General features: G+C 37.4%; 1 protein-coding gene across 6 annotated transcripts in view; it reads left to right on the top strand.

The window, feature by feature from the left end:
- The window catches only part of slc4a11 (solute carrier family 4 member 11), a 100,173-nt gene that overhangs the window by 42,646 nt on the left and 39,165 nt on the right, over positions 1-18,362 (top strand). For 4 of the 6 annotated variants that reach the window (XM_085142446.1, XM_085142448.1, XM_085142447.1 and 1 more), the window contains exons 2-3: positions 8,974-9,024; positions 11,794-11,910. In XM_085142446.1, coding sequence (XP_084998572.1) covers positions 8,974-9,024; positions 11,794-11,910 — 168 coding nt within the window. The remainder of the gene's footprint in view (positions 1-8,973; positions 9,025-11,793; positions 11,911-18,362) is intronic. The other 2 variants (XM_085142451.1, XM_085142450.1) reach the window with 1 other exon arrangement.

Raw genomic sequence — 18,362 nt, 5'->3', positions numbered from 1 at the left:
TTTACCTCCATAGACCTTGATTGACCTCTAATGAGCGTTTTTTGGTAAGACAAGCTTCAGACGTCTCTCTTGTGAAGTCTTTGCCTTTTGTTCGCTTCCAAAAGCTTCCATCTTATTGAAGTTGATGGCTTCCGTGCTGCAAATGCTCTCCTTAAATCCCACCAAAGATGTTCTTTGGGATCGAAATCTGGAGCCTAAGAAGGCTGCTCCAGGCTATTCTTATGCCAGACAAACAGTGATCCATGTGGCCAAACAGTTCCTGTTTTGTTTTGTCACTCTGCAAAACTGTCTCCTATCACCCAGCAAGCATTTCAGAATTTCTTCTGATATATCACCGCCGACCCTTGTTTTGCTTCTCGGTCAGGAGTGGGATGTATTAAGTAACCCACAAATGCCTTATTTGTTAACTGATCTTAGTGTGCTGAGCACCGACGCATTTGTTTCAGACTTATCAAGGTTATCAGCTAGACATGTTTTTCTACATTGTCCTCACAAATCTACACTTGTTCAGAACAGTTCTTGCTGCTTTGTATCGGCTGTGGTGTTTTATAGGAAGGTCTTTGGCGTCTTGTTATACTCTCTGCCTTTTTGGTGAAATGAAACTGTCTTTACTCTTTTCACTCTCGACTACAAAACAAACGGCACTTTTTCACCAGCTACATGCTTAATTTTATCTTGACACACCTTCTCATCATATAGAGTAGTTTTATTATTCATTTTCATAAGTAATGTAATTTTTGGAAAGAAGGAATAATTTTTTGTTAATATCAATATTTGATATACAAAGCTCAAAGTTAAGACACATCTGCTATAATTGTTGTTCTAGAGCTTATATTTTGTCAGTGACTGGCACTCAGTACCATAGAACTACAAACCACCAAATACACATACAGACACCTCCATTTTTGTCTTCGTGCCTGTATAATTCTAGCCAGGCCTGTGTTGCTTTTTTAAAGTCTTTATTCTGTATTTAGTGATGATGGGAACAAAATTCTACGTGGATACAAAATTTGTTAAACATACATTATATGTGAGACACGAAAGACCCGGAAATGGAGAGCATAACGTAGCATTTGCAGAGAAAAGATTAAATGAACATAATAAATCTTTGTGTGACGAAGTTTCTTTTAGGTTGGCCCACCTTTTAAGGAGGAGATGGGGTGCATATGTACATAAACTATGATCATTATAGTAAGAAGTTGTGTACATATAATAATTTACTATGTATTGGTGGTATACAGTTTGACAGCTGAATTCAGTTCAGTTTCATTCATTTTGCACCACATCACAACAACCTGTGTTTTATACTTTAGGGTAAAGTCCCCAACAATCAGGCCACCCCCTATGAGCAACCACTTAGTGACAGTGGGAAGGACTACTTTTTGACAGGAAGAAACCTCTGGCACAACCAGCCATCTGCCGCCACCAGTTTGGGGGGGAGGGAATTGAGCCTGTTTAGGTTTCAGATCAGCCTCAGTCTCTAAAATATCACTAAATATATTTAGCATTTTTATTTTTAAGATATCACACGTTAGACATTTCATGATTATGAAATTAATGTTGTTTATGAAAGTGCAAAATGAGGAAGTCATACATGGAATCGGGCAGTAAATGAACCTGCTGCATCTTTTCATCTTTTTTTCAGTGACCTTTACTTATCGGTCTGAGTTGATACAAATTAAATATATCACTTTCATGTTCTTTGACAATAAAATAACCTTTATGATGACTAATAAACTTGTCCCTAAAGAACCACTGGCTCTAAATCAGTTGCATCTGACAGCACATGTGTGTGTCAGCTCATGATAACAAATAATTCAAATTTATAGATTAGTTGTAGATGGCCTTAGTGCTACTAATTTCAACTATAGTATATATCAGGGTTTTCTGCCATTGATCATATTATTGGAGTTAAAGATATACCAAAGCCAGACACTGCATAAAAATATAAATCAACAAAAAAGGCTGTGCAAATCATTTTACCCGTATATCTAACTGAATAATTCCCTATTTTAAAAATTCACATAGAAAAGAGACATCATTCTTTCTGTTTTTCAAAAGTAAAGATGAGTGGGTGCTGGAGAAATATGCAACAATTTAAAATTGCAAAGAAATAATTTTGTCATCTGCTTTACATAATATTATTAAGAGTGCAGGAATTCAGATAACTTCCTCTAAATAAGAGTCTGAAAACAGTATTGAATATCCATGATCTTTAGGGCCTCAGACAGTACTAAAACACTTCTGTGTGTAATCACTGCATGCACTTTTAAAAATTCATGGAAACATCCATGCATGCAAGGTAAAGCACTACTACAATGCATAGACAGTGTTGGGGAGTAACGGAATACATGTGCCGGCGTTACTCATATTTTGTATTTTAAATACGTAACTGTATTCTGAATACCACCTTTTTAAACGGTAACTGTGACAGAATACAGTTACTCATATTTTGTATTTTAAATACGTAACTGTATTCTGTCACAGTTACCGTTTAAAAAGGTGGTATTCAGAATACAGTTACTTTGTTGAAATGAAGGGATTACACGGCGGTCTTGTCCTGTTTCATATGTTAGGCTATGCCCTCTCTATTTTTGGTAATTCCACGCCGGAACAAAACACGCAAAACACTGTTAAGAGACTCTAATGCCTGCCGCTAGCAAAGTTGACCCAGACAGCAAAGTAAAGCTATTTTTCCACTAGGAGCCCGACACGGAGCCCGACACGGAGCCCGACACGGAGCCCGACGTATTAGCCAGAGATCCCTTTACTACAGTTCGGAGCCGTGGACCTGTTTTATATACGCGCAGAATAGTTTTCTATACAAGATCGCTGCAAAAAGTGCAGCCTTACCTAATGTCAACCTACTGTTACTCAATTTATATTAAGATTTAAAAATCTAGTTGGTATTGGTATGGCGAGTATTCTTCAGTAATAGTAAAAAATCACACAGCAATAGTACATTCATATAATTGTAAAAAGCATGATAATGTATTAAGTAATCCAAAGTATTCAGAATACGTTACTCTCATTGATTAACATAACAGAATACGTTACAAAATACATTTTTGGAATCTTTACATTTTGTATTCTGTAAAGATTTTCTGGTGTCATATTCAAATTGATCACATATCTGTCATCTTATTTCTCAGCTTTAGTTGTCTTTAACTGAAAATAGTCAAACATGAAAGTGTTTAAATTATTTTCTTATTACTGAGGTTTCGTTTTTCTTTACATTTTACACAAGATTTCAGCTGTCTGGGGAAACAGGGTTATATTTGGATACAAAGCTCTCTATTTGATCATGAAGGGAAGTTTAGTGTCTCACAACAGAGAAATCTTCTCGGTGTATATTCATTGATCTAGCAAAGCCGGCAACATGGATAACGTGCATTCCCTCCAATCCTTCTAAATCTCTTTCTGCATCTGTCAGTGCCAAACAGCTCAATACAAGCAGAGCACATGAATCTTCATGATGCTGCTCCTGATCACAACACTCGGAGTAAGACACAGTTCAGAGAAGCACGGCATCCACAGGAGGCTGGCATGATGTGACACATAAATAAAAGAGCAGTCAACAGCGCAACCCTCCAGGATACAGAAAAAAAAGATTTGGCTTTGTTCAGTAATTTTCTAAACATCTCTGTCTGTGCTGAAATGGATTTCATGAAACGTTTTTGTTATAGATGGCCTTAGTGCTACTAATTTCAACTATAATATATTACAGGGTTTTCTGCCATTGATCATATTATTGGAGTGAAGCCAGACACTGCATAAAAATATAAACAACCCCCTTGGCGTTCGTACTTGCGCTTTGCTGTTCTACTTGAACGACGTATTGTTGTTAAGTCGTTAGTTAGCAATTAGCCTATAGCCTATCGTTCACTCAAAAGGCACGATGGGTGCTTCAACTTCCGAAAATTTTGGACTTACGAAAGACACTTGGGAACGAATTACCGTACAAAGTTTGGGAAAAAAACACAAAAAATGCAAGAAACAAATCTAGGACTGAATAACAAGTGAAACCATGAGAAACACTAAGCTTCCAAGTAGGATGTATATCAGTCACCCTTTCACCCTTCTAACCTCTAGGTATTATACATTGCTGTAGCTGGTCTTTAGTACACTGATGTCATTGTGCATAATTTAGAGATACAGTGATATCGGATGAATTTTCCCATTTTTATTTGACACCTATGACTTGTACTTACTCAGTTATGAGACTAACGTCACGTTTTTATAAAAAGGCTTGTTTTATGGCTAAAAGAAGGTTAATGAAGCCATAATGATAGTTACATTATCATCATCATCATCATTATCTTCATTATAGCTAGGAGAGAAATGCATGTGCGAAGACAAGTAAAAGAAAAATTATTTGGATCGGAGCAGATTATGACGCAGGAATACTAGCACCACCTCAGGCTGCTGAGCAGTGAGCATGTCTGTGTTTACTGCACATGTAAAATGACTAAACAGTAGAAAATAATAACAGATAAGCTGAAATAAAGCTGGCTATGCAAAAATATAAAAGCTACATATTTCAGTGCATCCATGTTCGTCGTCTGCTATTCAAGATATGTTTGATGCAATAGCTGCAAATAAACGGGCTGCATGGGGATGATGCATATGTGTGTGTTGTGTACAAAGATGAGAAAAATAATGTTTGCATGACTGCCATAACAATCCAACACATACCCTGGAGTAGCAGAGGATAGTTCAGTAGCAGGATGTTCGTGAATTATGCCACATACATTTTTTTCTTTAGCACAAAAAACTCAGATGACAGAACTGATTTTTTTCCCCCTAATGCTTGAGGATAAAGTGTTAGAAAGAAAGCCTGGAGAATAAATACCACTAGGGTGTTTAGTTTTACAAACTTGCTTCTGCTGACTTCTTTTATGCATCAGAATGAAGCACAACCAAAAATGTTCTGATAAGCAGACTTGTCACAACCGATTTTTCTTCTTTTTTCTTGTGCAGTGACAGTTATCATAAGAAATCACAAAAATATCTTACATTAGTAACCGATAGGTTTTAATCATGCAGGTTTTCTAAGGAAGTACAGGGAGCTAATTATTTTTTGTATTTTTTTGTTATGAAAAGTTATGGGAAATGTGTAAATATCTTCTTAAAAAGACATTTTATGTGTATTACATTTATCATACAACCAGCTGCATGGCATAAATTTTGAAGCAATATACAAGTGCAAGTAGCTTAGCATAACACAAATACTGGGTAGCTATCGCTGTGGCTCTGTCCGCATGTAAACAAGAATCTATATGCCTGCCAACACTTGAAAAGCAAATAACAATTATTAGCAAAGCAAAACATAAAAAAGGACAAGGGCTGTAGATTTAAGAGGGTGTATGTGCTAGCGACCAATGTATACAGCTGATATTATTTCTTTCAGACATACAGAATATAATAAGATTTCCTTAACATTTGTTCTGTGTAATTGCTTACTTGCTTTTACGCTTTGCTTAGATCAGCTCATTGTTGTGTTTCTGCACATATTTTGCCAACAGGGAAGTTGCAGAGTGCCTTCGGGTGGATAAATTATGCAGTTTCGACACTCATAACGTGGCTGAAGGGTGATTCTCCGGCGTCTTTTTTACCTTTTAAATTTTCCTTTATCTCCCTTTATGAATGCCAATACCAGCATGACTATTGAAAATACAGACCCACTAGTTAATCTGTCAGCTATACTGTGTTGGTGACTATTTCTTAGTAGGTGAAGCAAGAGTCCAGATGGTTAGACACATGCTTTAAATGAAATAATTGAGAGTCAAAGCTTTATCTGGTCAACTTGAGCCATGATTTCCAACCATTTACAGTACTGTGCAAAAGTTTTAAGCATGCGTGAAAAAATGCTGTAAACAAAGAATGCTTCCAGAAATATAAATGATTGTTTATTGGCCCCAAATATATTCTGCAGCAGGACAACGACCCCAAACATACAGCCAAAGTCATTAAGAACTATCTTCAGTGTAAAGAAGAACAAGAAGTACTAGAAGTGATGGTATGGCCCCCATACATCATCGAGTGTGTCTGGGATTAATGAAGAGACAGAAGGATGTGAGGAAGCCTACATTCGCAGACGATCTGTGGTTCATTCCCCAAGATGTTTGGAACAACCCAGCAACCGAGTTCCTTCAAAACTGTGTGCAAGTGTACCTAGAAGAAGGCAAAGGGTGGTCACACCGAATATTGATTTTATTCATTCTATTTCTCTTTTGTTCATTTGCTGCATTTTGTTGATTGTAGGATTAACACTCCCATTTTTGAAAGCATTCTGTGTTTACAGCATTTTTTCTCATCTGCCTAAAACTTTTGCACAGTACTGTAGCTTCACTGCACTTTAAAGGTATAAAAATGTATCAGTGGTCTTTTGTATGTTTTCAACAGGTAAAGGTTGGTTTAGAAACTTTTTGAAATCATGAAAAAAATCAACACAGCATTAACCATATCAGTCAAAGTGCAGGAGGTGAAATCTCAAGAAGATTGAATGTATGCATGTGTAGTAGACTGAGGCAGGAACCTGTATGGATTTAAAAAAACGTTTGTTTTGAGGATAAATGAATCCCTGGGTCTTTAACTCTGAAATTGTTTTGCTTTGTGTGTCCTATCCCAAGAGTGAAAGAGCATTTTGTGTAATTAAAGTTGCATGCAGTATTTGTATGCTAGACGTTGTCACATCAAAGAATCCTATCCAGAAGAGAAAGCTGTAAGTCTTTACTTCCTCCTTCTATGACAGTCGCCATGTTAAAAGAGGCACTCGGTTCTTTTATAATGATTTTTTTTTTTGTCTGTGTGAAAGTGGTTGTGTATGTGCTTGTGCACATCTGTGAGTATTTGTGCAATTTCTTTCCCAGTGTGTGTCCCTTTGTCCAGGATGCTGTGATTTTTAGCGGTCAAATCAGAAAACTACCCGCGCGACGTGCCGTTGATCTGTGGTTATGGGATGAGTATGTAAACATGTTTGCTTAATGCTCAATAAGAGCCTCACTGAAGTCTGGTAGCATGGCAGGGCCACCTCTCTTCCTTCACAATGTCTCAATAACCTTCAAAGTATCCCTGCTCCATATCTCACTCTTTTTTCTGCGCAATCCGCATGCTGCACACATCCACAGGGCCGCGTGACAAACACTCTGAAATGTTGTACTCTAAATTCCCTCAGTGCATTTGTAGTGGAGCTCTTCACCAGATTAAGTTTAATTCCAAAATGAGATATCCACCATTTTAAAAAATGCTGCACACCACCAATGCAAAATGAGTGCTGGCCTGGAAGCGAAACTCAATGTGGATTATCGCTGAATGTATTAGAAAAGTCAAGACCTTTGCTGATGAAAAGAGTGTGCACTGCTCATAATCACTGCCTGTTAACATGTTTTAGATGTAATGAAGGAAGCCCTTGCGTTTTACTGATAATGTTTCTTCCTTAGGGGAACTCTTTGCCTTCTGGTTGAACTACATGGTCATCCAATTTATGCTCACTTTTAGTCTGATCATTGTCCTGCACTGAGTGGAAAGTTTTGCTATCAAAATCTTATATTACAAGGTCTCATTGCAAGTTGATCTATGTACACAAGAAACAGAGACACCTATGTTTGTGCTGATGAGGCAATTAAGGAATGGAAAAATAATGAAACTGATGTGTTATAGAGGGCTTGTTTTTTTTTGTGTTTTGTGGGAGTTTTTTGATGTTGGAATTTTTTTTTTTCTTTAAATGACATTTTTGTTTGACAGCTTGGTGACAGAGCAAGAAAAAGTCTGCAACTGCAACTCATGCCAGACATTTCACAGCTCATCTTCTAGCATTTCCCCTTGATTATCAGTTTTGACAATATACACCATCCCTCATGGTCAAAATAAGCATTTTTAAACCTTCTCAAGTCTGTACAATACCTAAAATAAGTTTTACAAATTTTTGTTATTTGTATTCCTCAGTTCCCACACCCATACCCAAATGGTAATATTTGTTTCATTTGTACCACATTTGTATTCATGGCTCTCCTTGCAGTAGGCAAACAAAAGTGTTTCCCCTCATTCACTTTTATACAGCGTATTTTATTTCTGGCGTCTAGCAGCGTATTTTGTCTTATGCAGCTTTCAGCCTGCTATATGTGTTCCGACTGAATTAAAATGTAAATGTACACAGAGTGTGCTTTATAACAATCCGTACGTATAACCATCAACAAAAGATGTCAAGATCAAAATTGCAACTCTAAAATATTTCCTAGTGATGCGTGGAATTTAATTTAATGTAACGCTGCTGTATTTTTCATCCTGTGGGTACCATAAATGTATTAGTACCTGCTGTTTCTTAAAAGCAAGATGCAAAATAATAGGACATTTGTTTGGTACTTAATGATTAATAACTAAGGATTTTTTTTTTCTTGCAATGGATAGACATTCAGGAGACAGCTGACCTAGATGGACAGGGCTTTCGAGAGAATGAATAGATGGGCTCATTAAGAGCTAAATGTGATTTTTTTTTTTTTTTTTTTTTGAACTGTGAATACTGCAGAGCTATAGTTTAATTAAAAAATAAATATTTGATGACTGGGTGGGTCATCTTTACAATAAATAGACCGCACACGTTAGGATAAAGTTCATGTCAAGGACAAAAATATTTTAGGCCTTCCTGGGTTATTTACGTGTGTGCATGCAGTGTGTTATAAGAAGTCATTGTTACATCTTCTAGCGGCCATTACAGAACAAATACTTCTGCTAGTAAGCAAATAATCCGTGGATTACTTTGTGTTTTACCTTATAATACATAGATCTTTTCCATGTATAATAACCCTGAATGACAAAGAGGTCTGAAAATGATGCATATTTGTATTCATAACATTTCTCATACCAGCAATTGCTGTGTAAAAATAATAACGAGTAATTGCTCCCTACCGGGCCTGTTACCGTTGCCTAGATTCAGCTCAGTAATTACCGTCTTTCTCTGTTTTGCTCTCACAGAGGCGCCTCCCTCTGGGATGTCCAAGAATGGATACTTCTTTCAAGAAATGGGTGAGTGTGAACCACCAGCACAAGGACAAAATTTTCAACATTTGTTCCTCTTCTGTGTATTAAAAATGGAAAGAAAAGCATGGAACCTATAAGCCTAATCCTCAAAGTGAATATAGTCGCTGTCATCGACATCTTTGAACATCTTCCTACCAGTAATGTGTATTGTGTAAGGTATATTTAGAGTGACAGGTGTCATTTAAAGATTGGAGCTGCAGCACACGTAAAATTAAAAACAAAGAAACAACCCAAACCTCTCCCAGCTTACACACTCTCCTCCATTTGGATATAAACAACAAACTTTGATCCAACTGTTATGATAACGGCAGTTTCATTACCTTCAAGCCAAGGAGAAGCTCCCAATTAGTATGTGCAGCACAGGCAGTCGAGACAGAATACACTTGCATTGGATCTCCCCGTCTCCCCCAGCCAATTATTCCCCTCCTGCAACACACCGTCTCATTCGGCACATTCACAGAAGACCCCCTGCCGCAGCTCAACATAAATGTCTTTATTATGCGACCTTTTATCAGATATTAATGTAATTACAGTACTGTTGGCAAGTAGGCATTACAAACCATTGTTATCTGTAGTGATTCATTAGCAAAGGTTGGTCTGGAACGTCAGTGCTCTTGTTGTGAACTTTGCAATTAAAGGGTGAATCACGGTCGCACAGTAAACAATATTTGAAGTGTGTCTTGTACTGCAGAAGCAGCTCTGCTGTGCATATGCTATCTGTGCCATTTAGTTCTTTGCTGTGGTGTTAGAAGTGAACAGGTTACTGAGACACAGCGGTGTTATTCACCAAACATGGCAGTTATGTGTCTTTTTTGAGTAATTCTCCAAACACAAAGCAAGAAAGTTCCAAACTTTCTTTTAATGATCCGAACATGCTACCGTGTGATTGTTGTTTCTTTATGTCCCACGGCGTCTCAAAGGCAGCAGCAAAACACTGCACACCGTTTGAAGGATGCACATCAATCGTTTAACGTTTTCAACATTCCTCGTCCCTTAGCCTCTTGTTCTTTCTAGATGTTGTATTCACCGATCACAGTTCTGCAGGGCAGCATAGCTTTACATTTAGGAAGTAGTGGTTCGTTTATTTCAATCATAGTTTATTTATTTTTAATACAATAAGCTCTAATTGTGATGTTTTGCATACTTGGAGTTCTAGTTAAATGTTATATAAAGATAAATTACATGATTGCTACATGGAGAGATTGGAATATTTTTCATGCATTAGTTTATAAATAAGTTTTAATACATTTCCCTAAAATTAATGCCATTCCATTTTTTTTAACCCTCTAATTTAATGCTTGCAGTTTAGCAGTTGCTTCTCTCCTCCAAGGTGATTTGAAAGTCAGAGCACAGCTGGTAAGTCTGAGGCACAGAGGGATGCAGGGAAGGCAACTACACAGTGAAGTTCAAATAATGTCAAATGCTGAGGGTTGATCCTGATGCAAGACAAACTGGATGAACTGAAATTTGGGGCTCCTCACGTATAAGGTCAGCAGATAAAGAGCAAGTGAGATATTGTTCTTGTCGCATCAAGCCGATCGCTGGATGATATTTGGGAGCCCACCAGTTACTGGAGCTTTGGATTTAAGGGGGCCGCTGTCTCGGGAAGAGGGAAAGGAATGAGTCATCCAAACAAGCTCCAGGCTCAGTCCTGTGATGCTTTCCAACATGCAAAGTCCTGACCGTTACACACCAAAACCCTGCAAAAAACAGCGTTTACCTGCTGATTCATAAAAGACTTGTCATGTCTCACTTGTCTAACAGCTTAATTTTCTTAATATTCTTTGACAATTTGTGGCATTTTTAGGTTTTTAGGCATAAAGGGCCGCTGCATGCAGCTATTTGTGCATTACACTAATTGAAAGCACCTTTTAGTTGTTGTTGCTGCTTCCATTGACATTAAAACACTACTCTTATGTATTCATATGAACAGGAGAGGAATCATGAGCTGAAAAAACAAATTTCACCTTTTGCACCTTAAAGGGCACATCCTGTACATTGGTTTTGTTTGACTAAGTCTGGATATTTTGGACATTGTCCATCCAAAAATGATTAGATCCATCTCTTAACGTACACCGACACAAATTTTAGGTCCACAGTTTGCCTATTTTAAAAGATGTAGAGGGAGGAGAAGTATTTGGTATTTGGACTGACAGTATGTATACGTGTCAGTGTTTTAAGGTGTAATATCTAGTTATGTCTAATAATATCTAGACATAACCTTTTTTTCTGTTTTTCACTTGAACACACTGTCATTCTCAACCATATCATCTGACAATGAAAGAGACTGTCTGGAAGAAAGAAGCTCTCTAGTCATACTTCAGGTGACACTTGAGCAATATTTTCTTATAATTTTCAGGGTTTTTGTTTTAAGCAGCAGATGTTTATTACAGAGTCTGGATGGTTCACTGACTGTCAGATGAGTTGTCACAGTGAAGCATAATTGCTGTAATAATTTCCTGTCACTGTCTAAAGCTTTACCTTTTTTTTTTTTTTTTTTGAGTGATTTTTGTTTTAAGTTGGACTAGATTTATGTTGTGAATAACTCAGAAATGTCATTTATTCCTTTCACATTCTTTTATTTATTCCTCATTTTGGAATTGTGCCATAAACATCTACAAAGCACTAAAATAAATTTGACTGTTGGATTTTGTGACTTTGGCTGAGGATAACAACAATAATTAAAGTCAGTTTGCTACCCTGCCTGGTAGCCGGTGAAGTCCAGGAGGTGACCCTGTGCTGTTGTGTCCCCAGAGCAGCGGGAGGTGGAGCAGGAGGAGGGCAGCGAGGGCCGAGAGGAGGGACAAGATTCGCCGATCGCCTGCGGAGATGACATCCACCTCTATGACAACCAGATCAGCCCTGGGCCAGGTCAGTACAGAGAGAGAGGGAGGGGGAAAGAAAGTGAGAGGGCAGCAGGGGTTAGAGTATGCAGTCTGGACAAGGAGGAAGAAAAATAAACTTGATGAAGCCACTGAGAAGGATTTTTAAGTGAGTTGGAAATTAAAGGCGATAGAATCCATAAATAGAAATAATTCTTTGGTTTTATAGAAAAGCTGAAAGCTTGATCTTTTGTTTAATCTGTAAAACAAACTGTTAGAAAAAAAATGCTAAAGATTAACTTAAACCTCATCAAAGGTTAATTTAACACTTTTGTTAGGTTCAAACAATACTGTACATATAAGATTCGAATATACTGAACCCACAGGCAAATACCAGGATAATCTGCAGTCCCCTGCAATAGTTTCTGCTCGTGTTCAGCTGAGCTTTCTCTTTTAGTTTTGCAGCCATTAGTTTATTTTTGGTGCGTCACTCACATCAGCATCATTACCAGCTGCAACAAGCATCATGTTTTAGAAAAAAAGCTGTGTGCCATTTTTCCAGCACCAGATAGCAAAAAACAGAGTCGGAGACTACCTTCTAAAAACATAGTGGCACAACTAACAGCAGCTAAAGTGATTCTTATAGCAATCATGACACGTGCTAAACTGGCCGGACACATGAATCTATGTGAATGCCAATATGTTGTTGAAGTTGTTAGTAAGTTGATATGGATACAGGTGGACATACAGTAGAAAATGAGAGAGAATTAAGCTTCATAAGGATTAACATCTTGTCTCACTGACTAATGTTGTTTATACAGTCACCAGCATCAAACTCATTCTGAACCTGGTGCTGTCAAACTTTGCCTAGGACTTAAAAATGCTACATGCATAAGGAATTACATCCATAAACTGTCAGATACAGAGTACATACATATATAATACATATTATCTATTAGCATTTTATGACTAGGAACATTTTTTTTCATCTTTTAAGCTAAACATTTACATGAAAGTTGAAGTTTACATGAAATAAATAAACTTGGATGGGTGGGTTTTTAAAAGGAGACCACTGTCTTCCAGTCAGCATAATCATAATCAATACAGCATCATATAGGAAGGAAGAAAAAGAAAACCTGTTGAATAAAACATTTCAATAATTTTTGTGGAGTTCTGGTGGGCACTGCCCTTCCACAGACCGGTGGCATGATGGTGTTGAGTTGATGGACAGCTACTCAGCTGCAGGTGCAGATGATTTTGACCCCATCACCACAATCCCAGTGGGTCAACCCAGGTTATTGTTGCCATGGTAACAGTCCCAGGTGCACCATAGGGAGAGGAGGAAAGACAGAGATGCCCATTTGCTTTGAATGTGACAGGTGACCACAGGTGACCATGCCACTTAGGCTGGGTCTCCATACATAGTAACACTTAAGGCATCTGACAAGAGAGCTGAAGTGGTGCAAGCTGGGGACAAGTTAGAAAAACAAAACGGCTGTGATAATGCTCTTCTTCACGTTGAACAGCTTGTATTTATGTCAGGCCTAAAATAAAAGCATAAAATACCTCATTTATACTCACCTCAATTAGCGGTTTTGTATCTGTCTATACGCCAGTGTGACAGTCAGTTCCAGACTAATGAAAGATCAGGATGAACAAAACAGGAAGCATTTATGGAATTGATTGAAAAAATTAACTTTATATCCAGTGTCTTCAATAAATTATAAAACTGCTGACAGCCTTCCCAAACATCCAAGAAATATTGCAAGGGGGTAGATGCTACAGTTAAGTCTATGGAAGGGTAGGATGAATTGATATAATCTCAAGTTATTGTCTTCCTGCTCATCTTTAATCTCAGTGAGTATGTTCCCATCCTGAGCTCCAGTGATTTGTGTAATATTCCTCTCTCTATACAGCTGTAATATGTTGAAATCTCGCTGCTGTCAAAATTCTCACCTGCAGGTGCAGAGTGTTTGTCATGCACAGCAGTTCCTGCTCACAGATTTTCAGTGCATTACTCATTGACAGCACAGCTGAATGCTGATTAGAGTGTTTTGTTTTCGTTCCTGGCGGCCCCCAGCCTCACAAGTGTAGCTGTCAAATACATTTGATCCCAGTATCATTAGTTGTTTGCATCTTATTTTTGCTTTTAATTTGTGTCACAAATTATGTTATTTTATTATACTGCATCAGCAGACCACTGTGGAATATGTCCACCGTGTCAAATTAATCTAAGACTGACTAAGACTTTTAATCACATCCTGTCTGCCTGAATAAGCAGTGGTTTGGAAAAGCATATAACTCAGTGATTACGTCATACCAAGAGACAGCAGCTCCTATCTTAATCTAATTTTAAAAACATCTGTCTGTTTAATTAATTCATGAGAAAATGTTTGTTTCAAATGTATCTTTCCAGCCCGTTTTCTAGCACAGCATTCAATTGTGTTTAACTCCACCATATTCACCATTATATGTTTTATATATATTTAACTAGACCTTTTCTGCCTTCCTACCAATCAGTCTTTAGACCAGATGAGATGAGTAGCAGAAAGCAGTATAATGAGCATGAAAGTCAGAAAGAAAGTTGGATGTGGCAGCACAATGAATTAAGCAGAGGATCTTGATCTTGGAGAGTGGGGTTTAAATTCCATGTGAGGCCAAAGGTCAACAATGAAAAAGTCCTCTTATTTTAGGTGTATTAAGCACGGGCACAGGCATGTGCTGTGCTTAATCTCAAAAGAGCAAGAGCTGCAGGAGGAGGGGTTTCTATTTTCATTTTTATTTCCCTTTTCTTGATTCATGCCTGGTTTCAGAACATTACTGACAAATGTGGCCTTTATCAGTAAAACCCTTTATCAGTTCTGAGGTTTTACATACCAAGACATAAGACAAATAACCAGTTTCTTACCAGGTCTTAAAATTACATAAATAAAAGGTCAAATGAATAACAAAACATGACATAATACACTGTGTCATTATTTATTTAGCAAAAATGAAGCCAAAATACAGAAAATGTGTAGTGAGCCAGGTGCTGATATTTGATGGCACTCGAATTAATCAGCAGCAGCAGTGACCGCCTCTATAAAGACGCTTTGGCAGTTTGCACTTCTGGAGTAATCAAATGTGCATTTATACAAAACCAAGAAAGAAAGATATCACCAACTAAAAAAAAAATTCTCAAATGAAAAACATTCAAGACAGCTGCTGATCTTCCCAGAACTGGATGTCCAAGCAAATTCACTCCAAGGTCAGACAACGCTCGGTGAAACTGCAAACACTGAAGTTATCTACAGGCATCTGGTGGATGGGGTTTGGGTTTGTTTTGCAGCCACAGGGCCTGAGCACCTTGAGTCCACCAAGAAGAACTCTGTATACCAAAGCATTGCAGAGCTAAAGGTTGACCAAATTGGGTCAATCAGCGGGACAGTGAGCCAAGCACAGCACCAAATCTACAACAGAACGGGTGTGCAGAGATCTGTGTATAAACAAATGTCTGCAAACTTCAAAAAACTGAAGCAGGAAGGGTGGGTTAAACTTGCTTCATGACTTTGCAGAGACCGATAGTCACACAGAAAACCTGTGATGGACCGAGTTGAAAAACAGGAGGAGTCCCAGGAATTATTAGAAAAATATAGTTTCCATTTATTTAACCCCCAAAAATTATATTTACAAGCGTAATAAATGTTGAGCTCATAAAAGAGGTCAAAGAAACAAAACTGAACTCAGGCAAAGACTGCAAACTTAACAAACCAAATGACTGCTACAAACATAACTGACCTAAACATGAAATGACATACAAGGGTATATATAATGGCTGATCAGACCATTGTGACACATGAGGGGTAACAAACAAAACAAAATCATAAATCACAAACGATGCAGTACAATCTAGTTTGTTAATAAACTAAACACCAAAGAAGAAAATCAAAAACCCCATTAAACCCTAAACTCAAATATTTAATTAAATACAAATACTTTGTTTTTAAAGTAAAGAAAACACACATTCTCCCCTTCAGCAGGAAGTGGTGGTGTGGTCCAATTATCTTCCTTTTCATTTAATGGTTTCAAACCCTGGCTACCATCTTTTGTCCAGCAACTCCCAGGGATGATGGCAGGTAAGAAATAAAAAGACAAAGGTTAGTCAGAAAGCAAAGAAATGAAGTAGTATGAATACAGAAGTAAACTAAATGTGCGCGCTTACAAATAGAACAAATGTATCCAAACCAATCAATAAAGTTATTGGCAACTAAAATGTATTACTATGTTCAAATGAAGAATGAAAATACAAAAGTTACCGACTTTAGAGTGTGGCCACGGGTTTGGCCATCACAAAACCATTACTTCAAGTTATTGCTGTTAAAGGTGGTTCTACAAGTTGTTTCATTTTCTTCAATTCATAGTTTTTGCAAAGCGAAACAAAAAACCCCAAACAATAGCTGACATTGTGTGCTGTTGTTTCTAATACTGATTCCTGGTAACGAATCTCCTGATATGATAAAAAAGAGTGCACTCTGTCGGTTCTGAGGTACTATTCCTCCTTGTACTACAAACTGAATGATCTGCTCCATTATCTCTAATGTAAGAGAAGGGGCCAAATTTCCACAGACTCCCTTTTCATTGAAAAAGTAGAGTAAGGTTTAAACAAAGTTTAGCTAAAACAAATAAATAGATTTAGAAGTTTGAGTGTCTGAGTTTTTGAAAATAGGAGGGTGTTTTCAAAAGTTAGTCTTTTTTTTTTTCTTGTACAAAAAGTGATTCTTTACTGAGCAGTGCCTCAGGGAGAGAAACCCAAAAAGGGACTCGTCAATCTGTCAGTAGATTCAAGTTGGTTTAAGAATTCGGGTGATCCTGTGGCTTTATGTCAAGCCCACATTATAAATATGTCCAGTACCTTGGTTTCATCATCTGTAAGTTGTGAGTTATTGCTAATTAGGAAATGCTGGCACGCTAAACTGGAACAATAAACAAGAAAAACAAACCTATTATATATCAGCTGTGCCATTATTCTTACTTTAGCATATAGCTACAGCCCCCCAGTGAGAATAGAGTTGTGTTAGTTATCTGCCCAGTCTGTCGGTATACACTGTCACTGAAAGTATCTGAAGAAGGCTCACTGTCTCAACGTGGCTGCAGCAACATCAAAAAAGGTGACTGATGGTGGTTATTGAAGGGAATATTAAAGATATGAAAATGAAGAGGTTACCAGTACTGTTGAATCACAGTAATACAGACTTGTTTGTTTGTCTCCTTCTGTTATTATTATATCGCTTTGACATGATCTCATCCATTCTTCTCTCTTCGTCATAAAGCTGTCAAATGCCCTCCATAAATACAATTGATATCTTGATTATACATTTTTCAGCCAGCGCTGGGCTCAGTTCCATTTCACTTCAATCAATTTGGCTGAATGCTGATGTGGAAAAGTCACGAGGAAGGACAGCCGTCTTTCACGCTGGAAAAGACATTTTGGTTTTTACCAAGGTCCTGACTTGACCTTGATAACCTGGAGCGAAGTTAGTTTCATGAATGTATGATGAGTGTGGAGAAGGGATTGACAAAAATACTTTTTTTCCCCTCTTTTCTTTTTACTACAAAGATTTGACTATTTAAGGATGAGATATCTGCAAAAAGAGTCCAGAGGTAATGCTATGTTTTCTAACTTGGGTATAGACGGTCTTAAGGTAGTCAGTCTGATCTTTTTACAGTTAATACTTTTATACAGAAGTAATAGTGCAACTTCTTTTAAGACCTGGGTAGGAATTGGACATTTTCATGAAAAAAAGCCTAAGAAAAAACCTTTGGGGTGTGTGATAAACAGAAAGAGTAAGACCTGACTCATGTGGTATTAACAGTAATGACATACATGCAAGAACATTCGTTTTCTTAGGTTAATATTTAAGGCGTCGTTTTAGGTTTATATTATTTTTCAGGTTTTTTTCAGGTATTAAATATAAATACCTGCAACAAAGCCTCTTAAATAGGTACTGGTCATATTTGTTTGCAAAGGGACTGTTGAATGCCTTTTGAAGCCAACAGCTAAAAATACTGTTGTACCTTTACACTATAATCAAACATTGTCCCATTGTTTTCCACCTCTTTATTGATTGTCACTGCTTCCATGAGGTTTCTTAAAGGAAACTCTGCGATAAATACATTTTTAGACACTCCAGTTTGATGCCAAGTGTTCTTGTTCAAAACTCAAGAAGTTAAATAATGAATTTTTTCATTTTAATCTGTAGGATTGTTGACCTGTGGGTAAAATCTGCCAGATGCAGATGTAATCCATGAATCCTTTTTAGGTTTATAGTTTCATCTGGTGCAAAAACACTGGAGTATGGGAGATCCCCAACCTTAGCCTAAGTACAAGGTTGTTAATCTGGTATCCTCAGTCATAGTGGCACATTGCTCAAATAAAGGACACATTTTAACACTTCTTTTACCTAATCCAAAGAAAATGAAATTCTTCTGGATTACTTTAAGCTATATTGAGACATACAGAGT

Source organism: Neolamprologus multifasciatus, chromosome 19 (genome assembly GCF_963576455.1).
Source record: "Neolamprologus multifasciatus chromosome 19, fNeoMul1.2, whole genome shotgun sequence".
Lineage (NCBI taxonomy): Eukaryota > Metazoa > Chordata > Actinopteri > Cichliformes > Cichlidae > Neolamprologus > Neolamprologus multifasciatus.
This window is presented reverse-complemented; position numbering and strand designations above follow the sequence as displayed.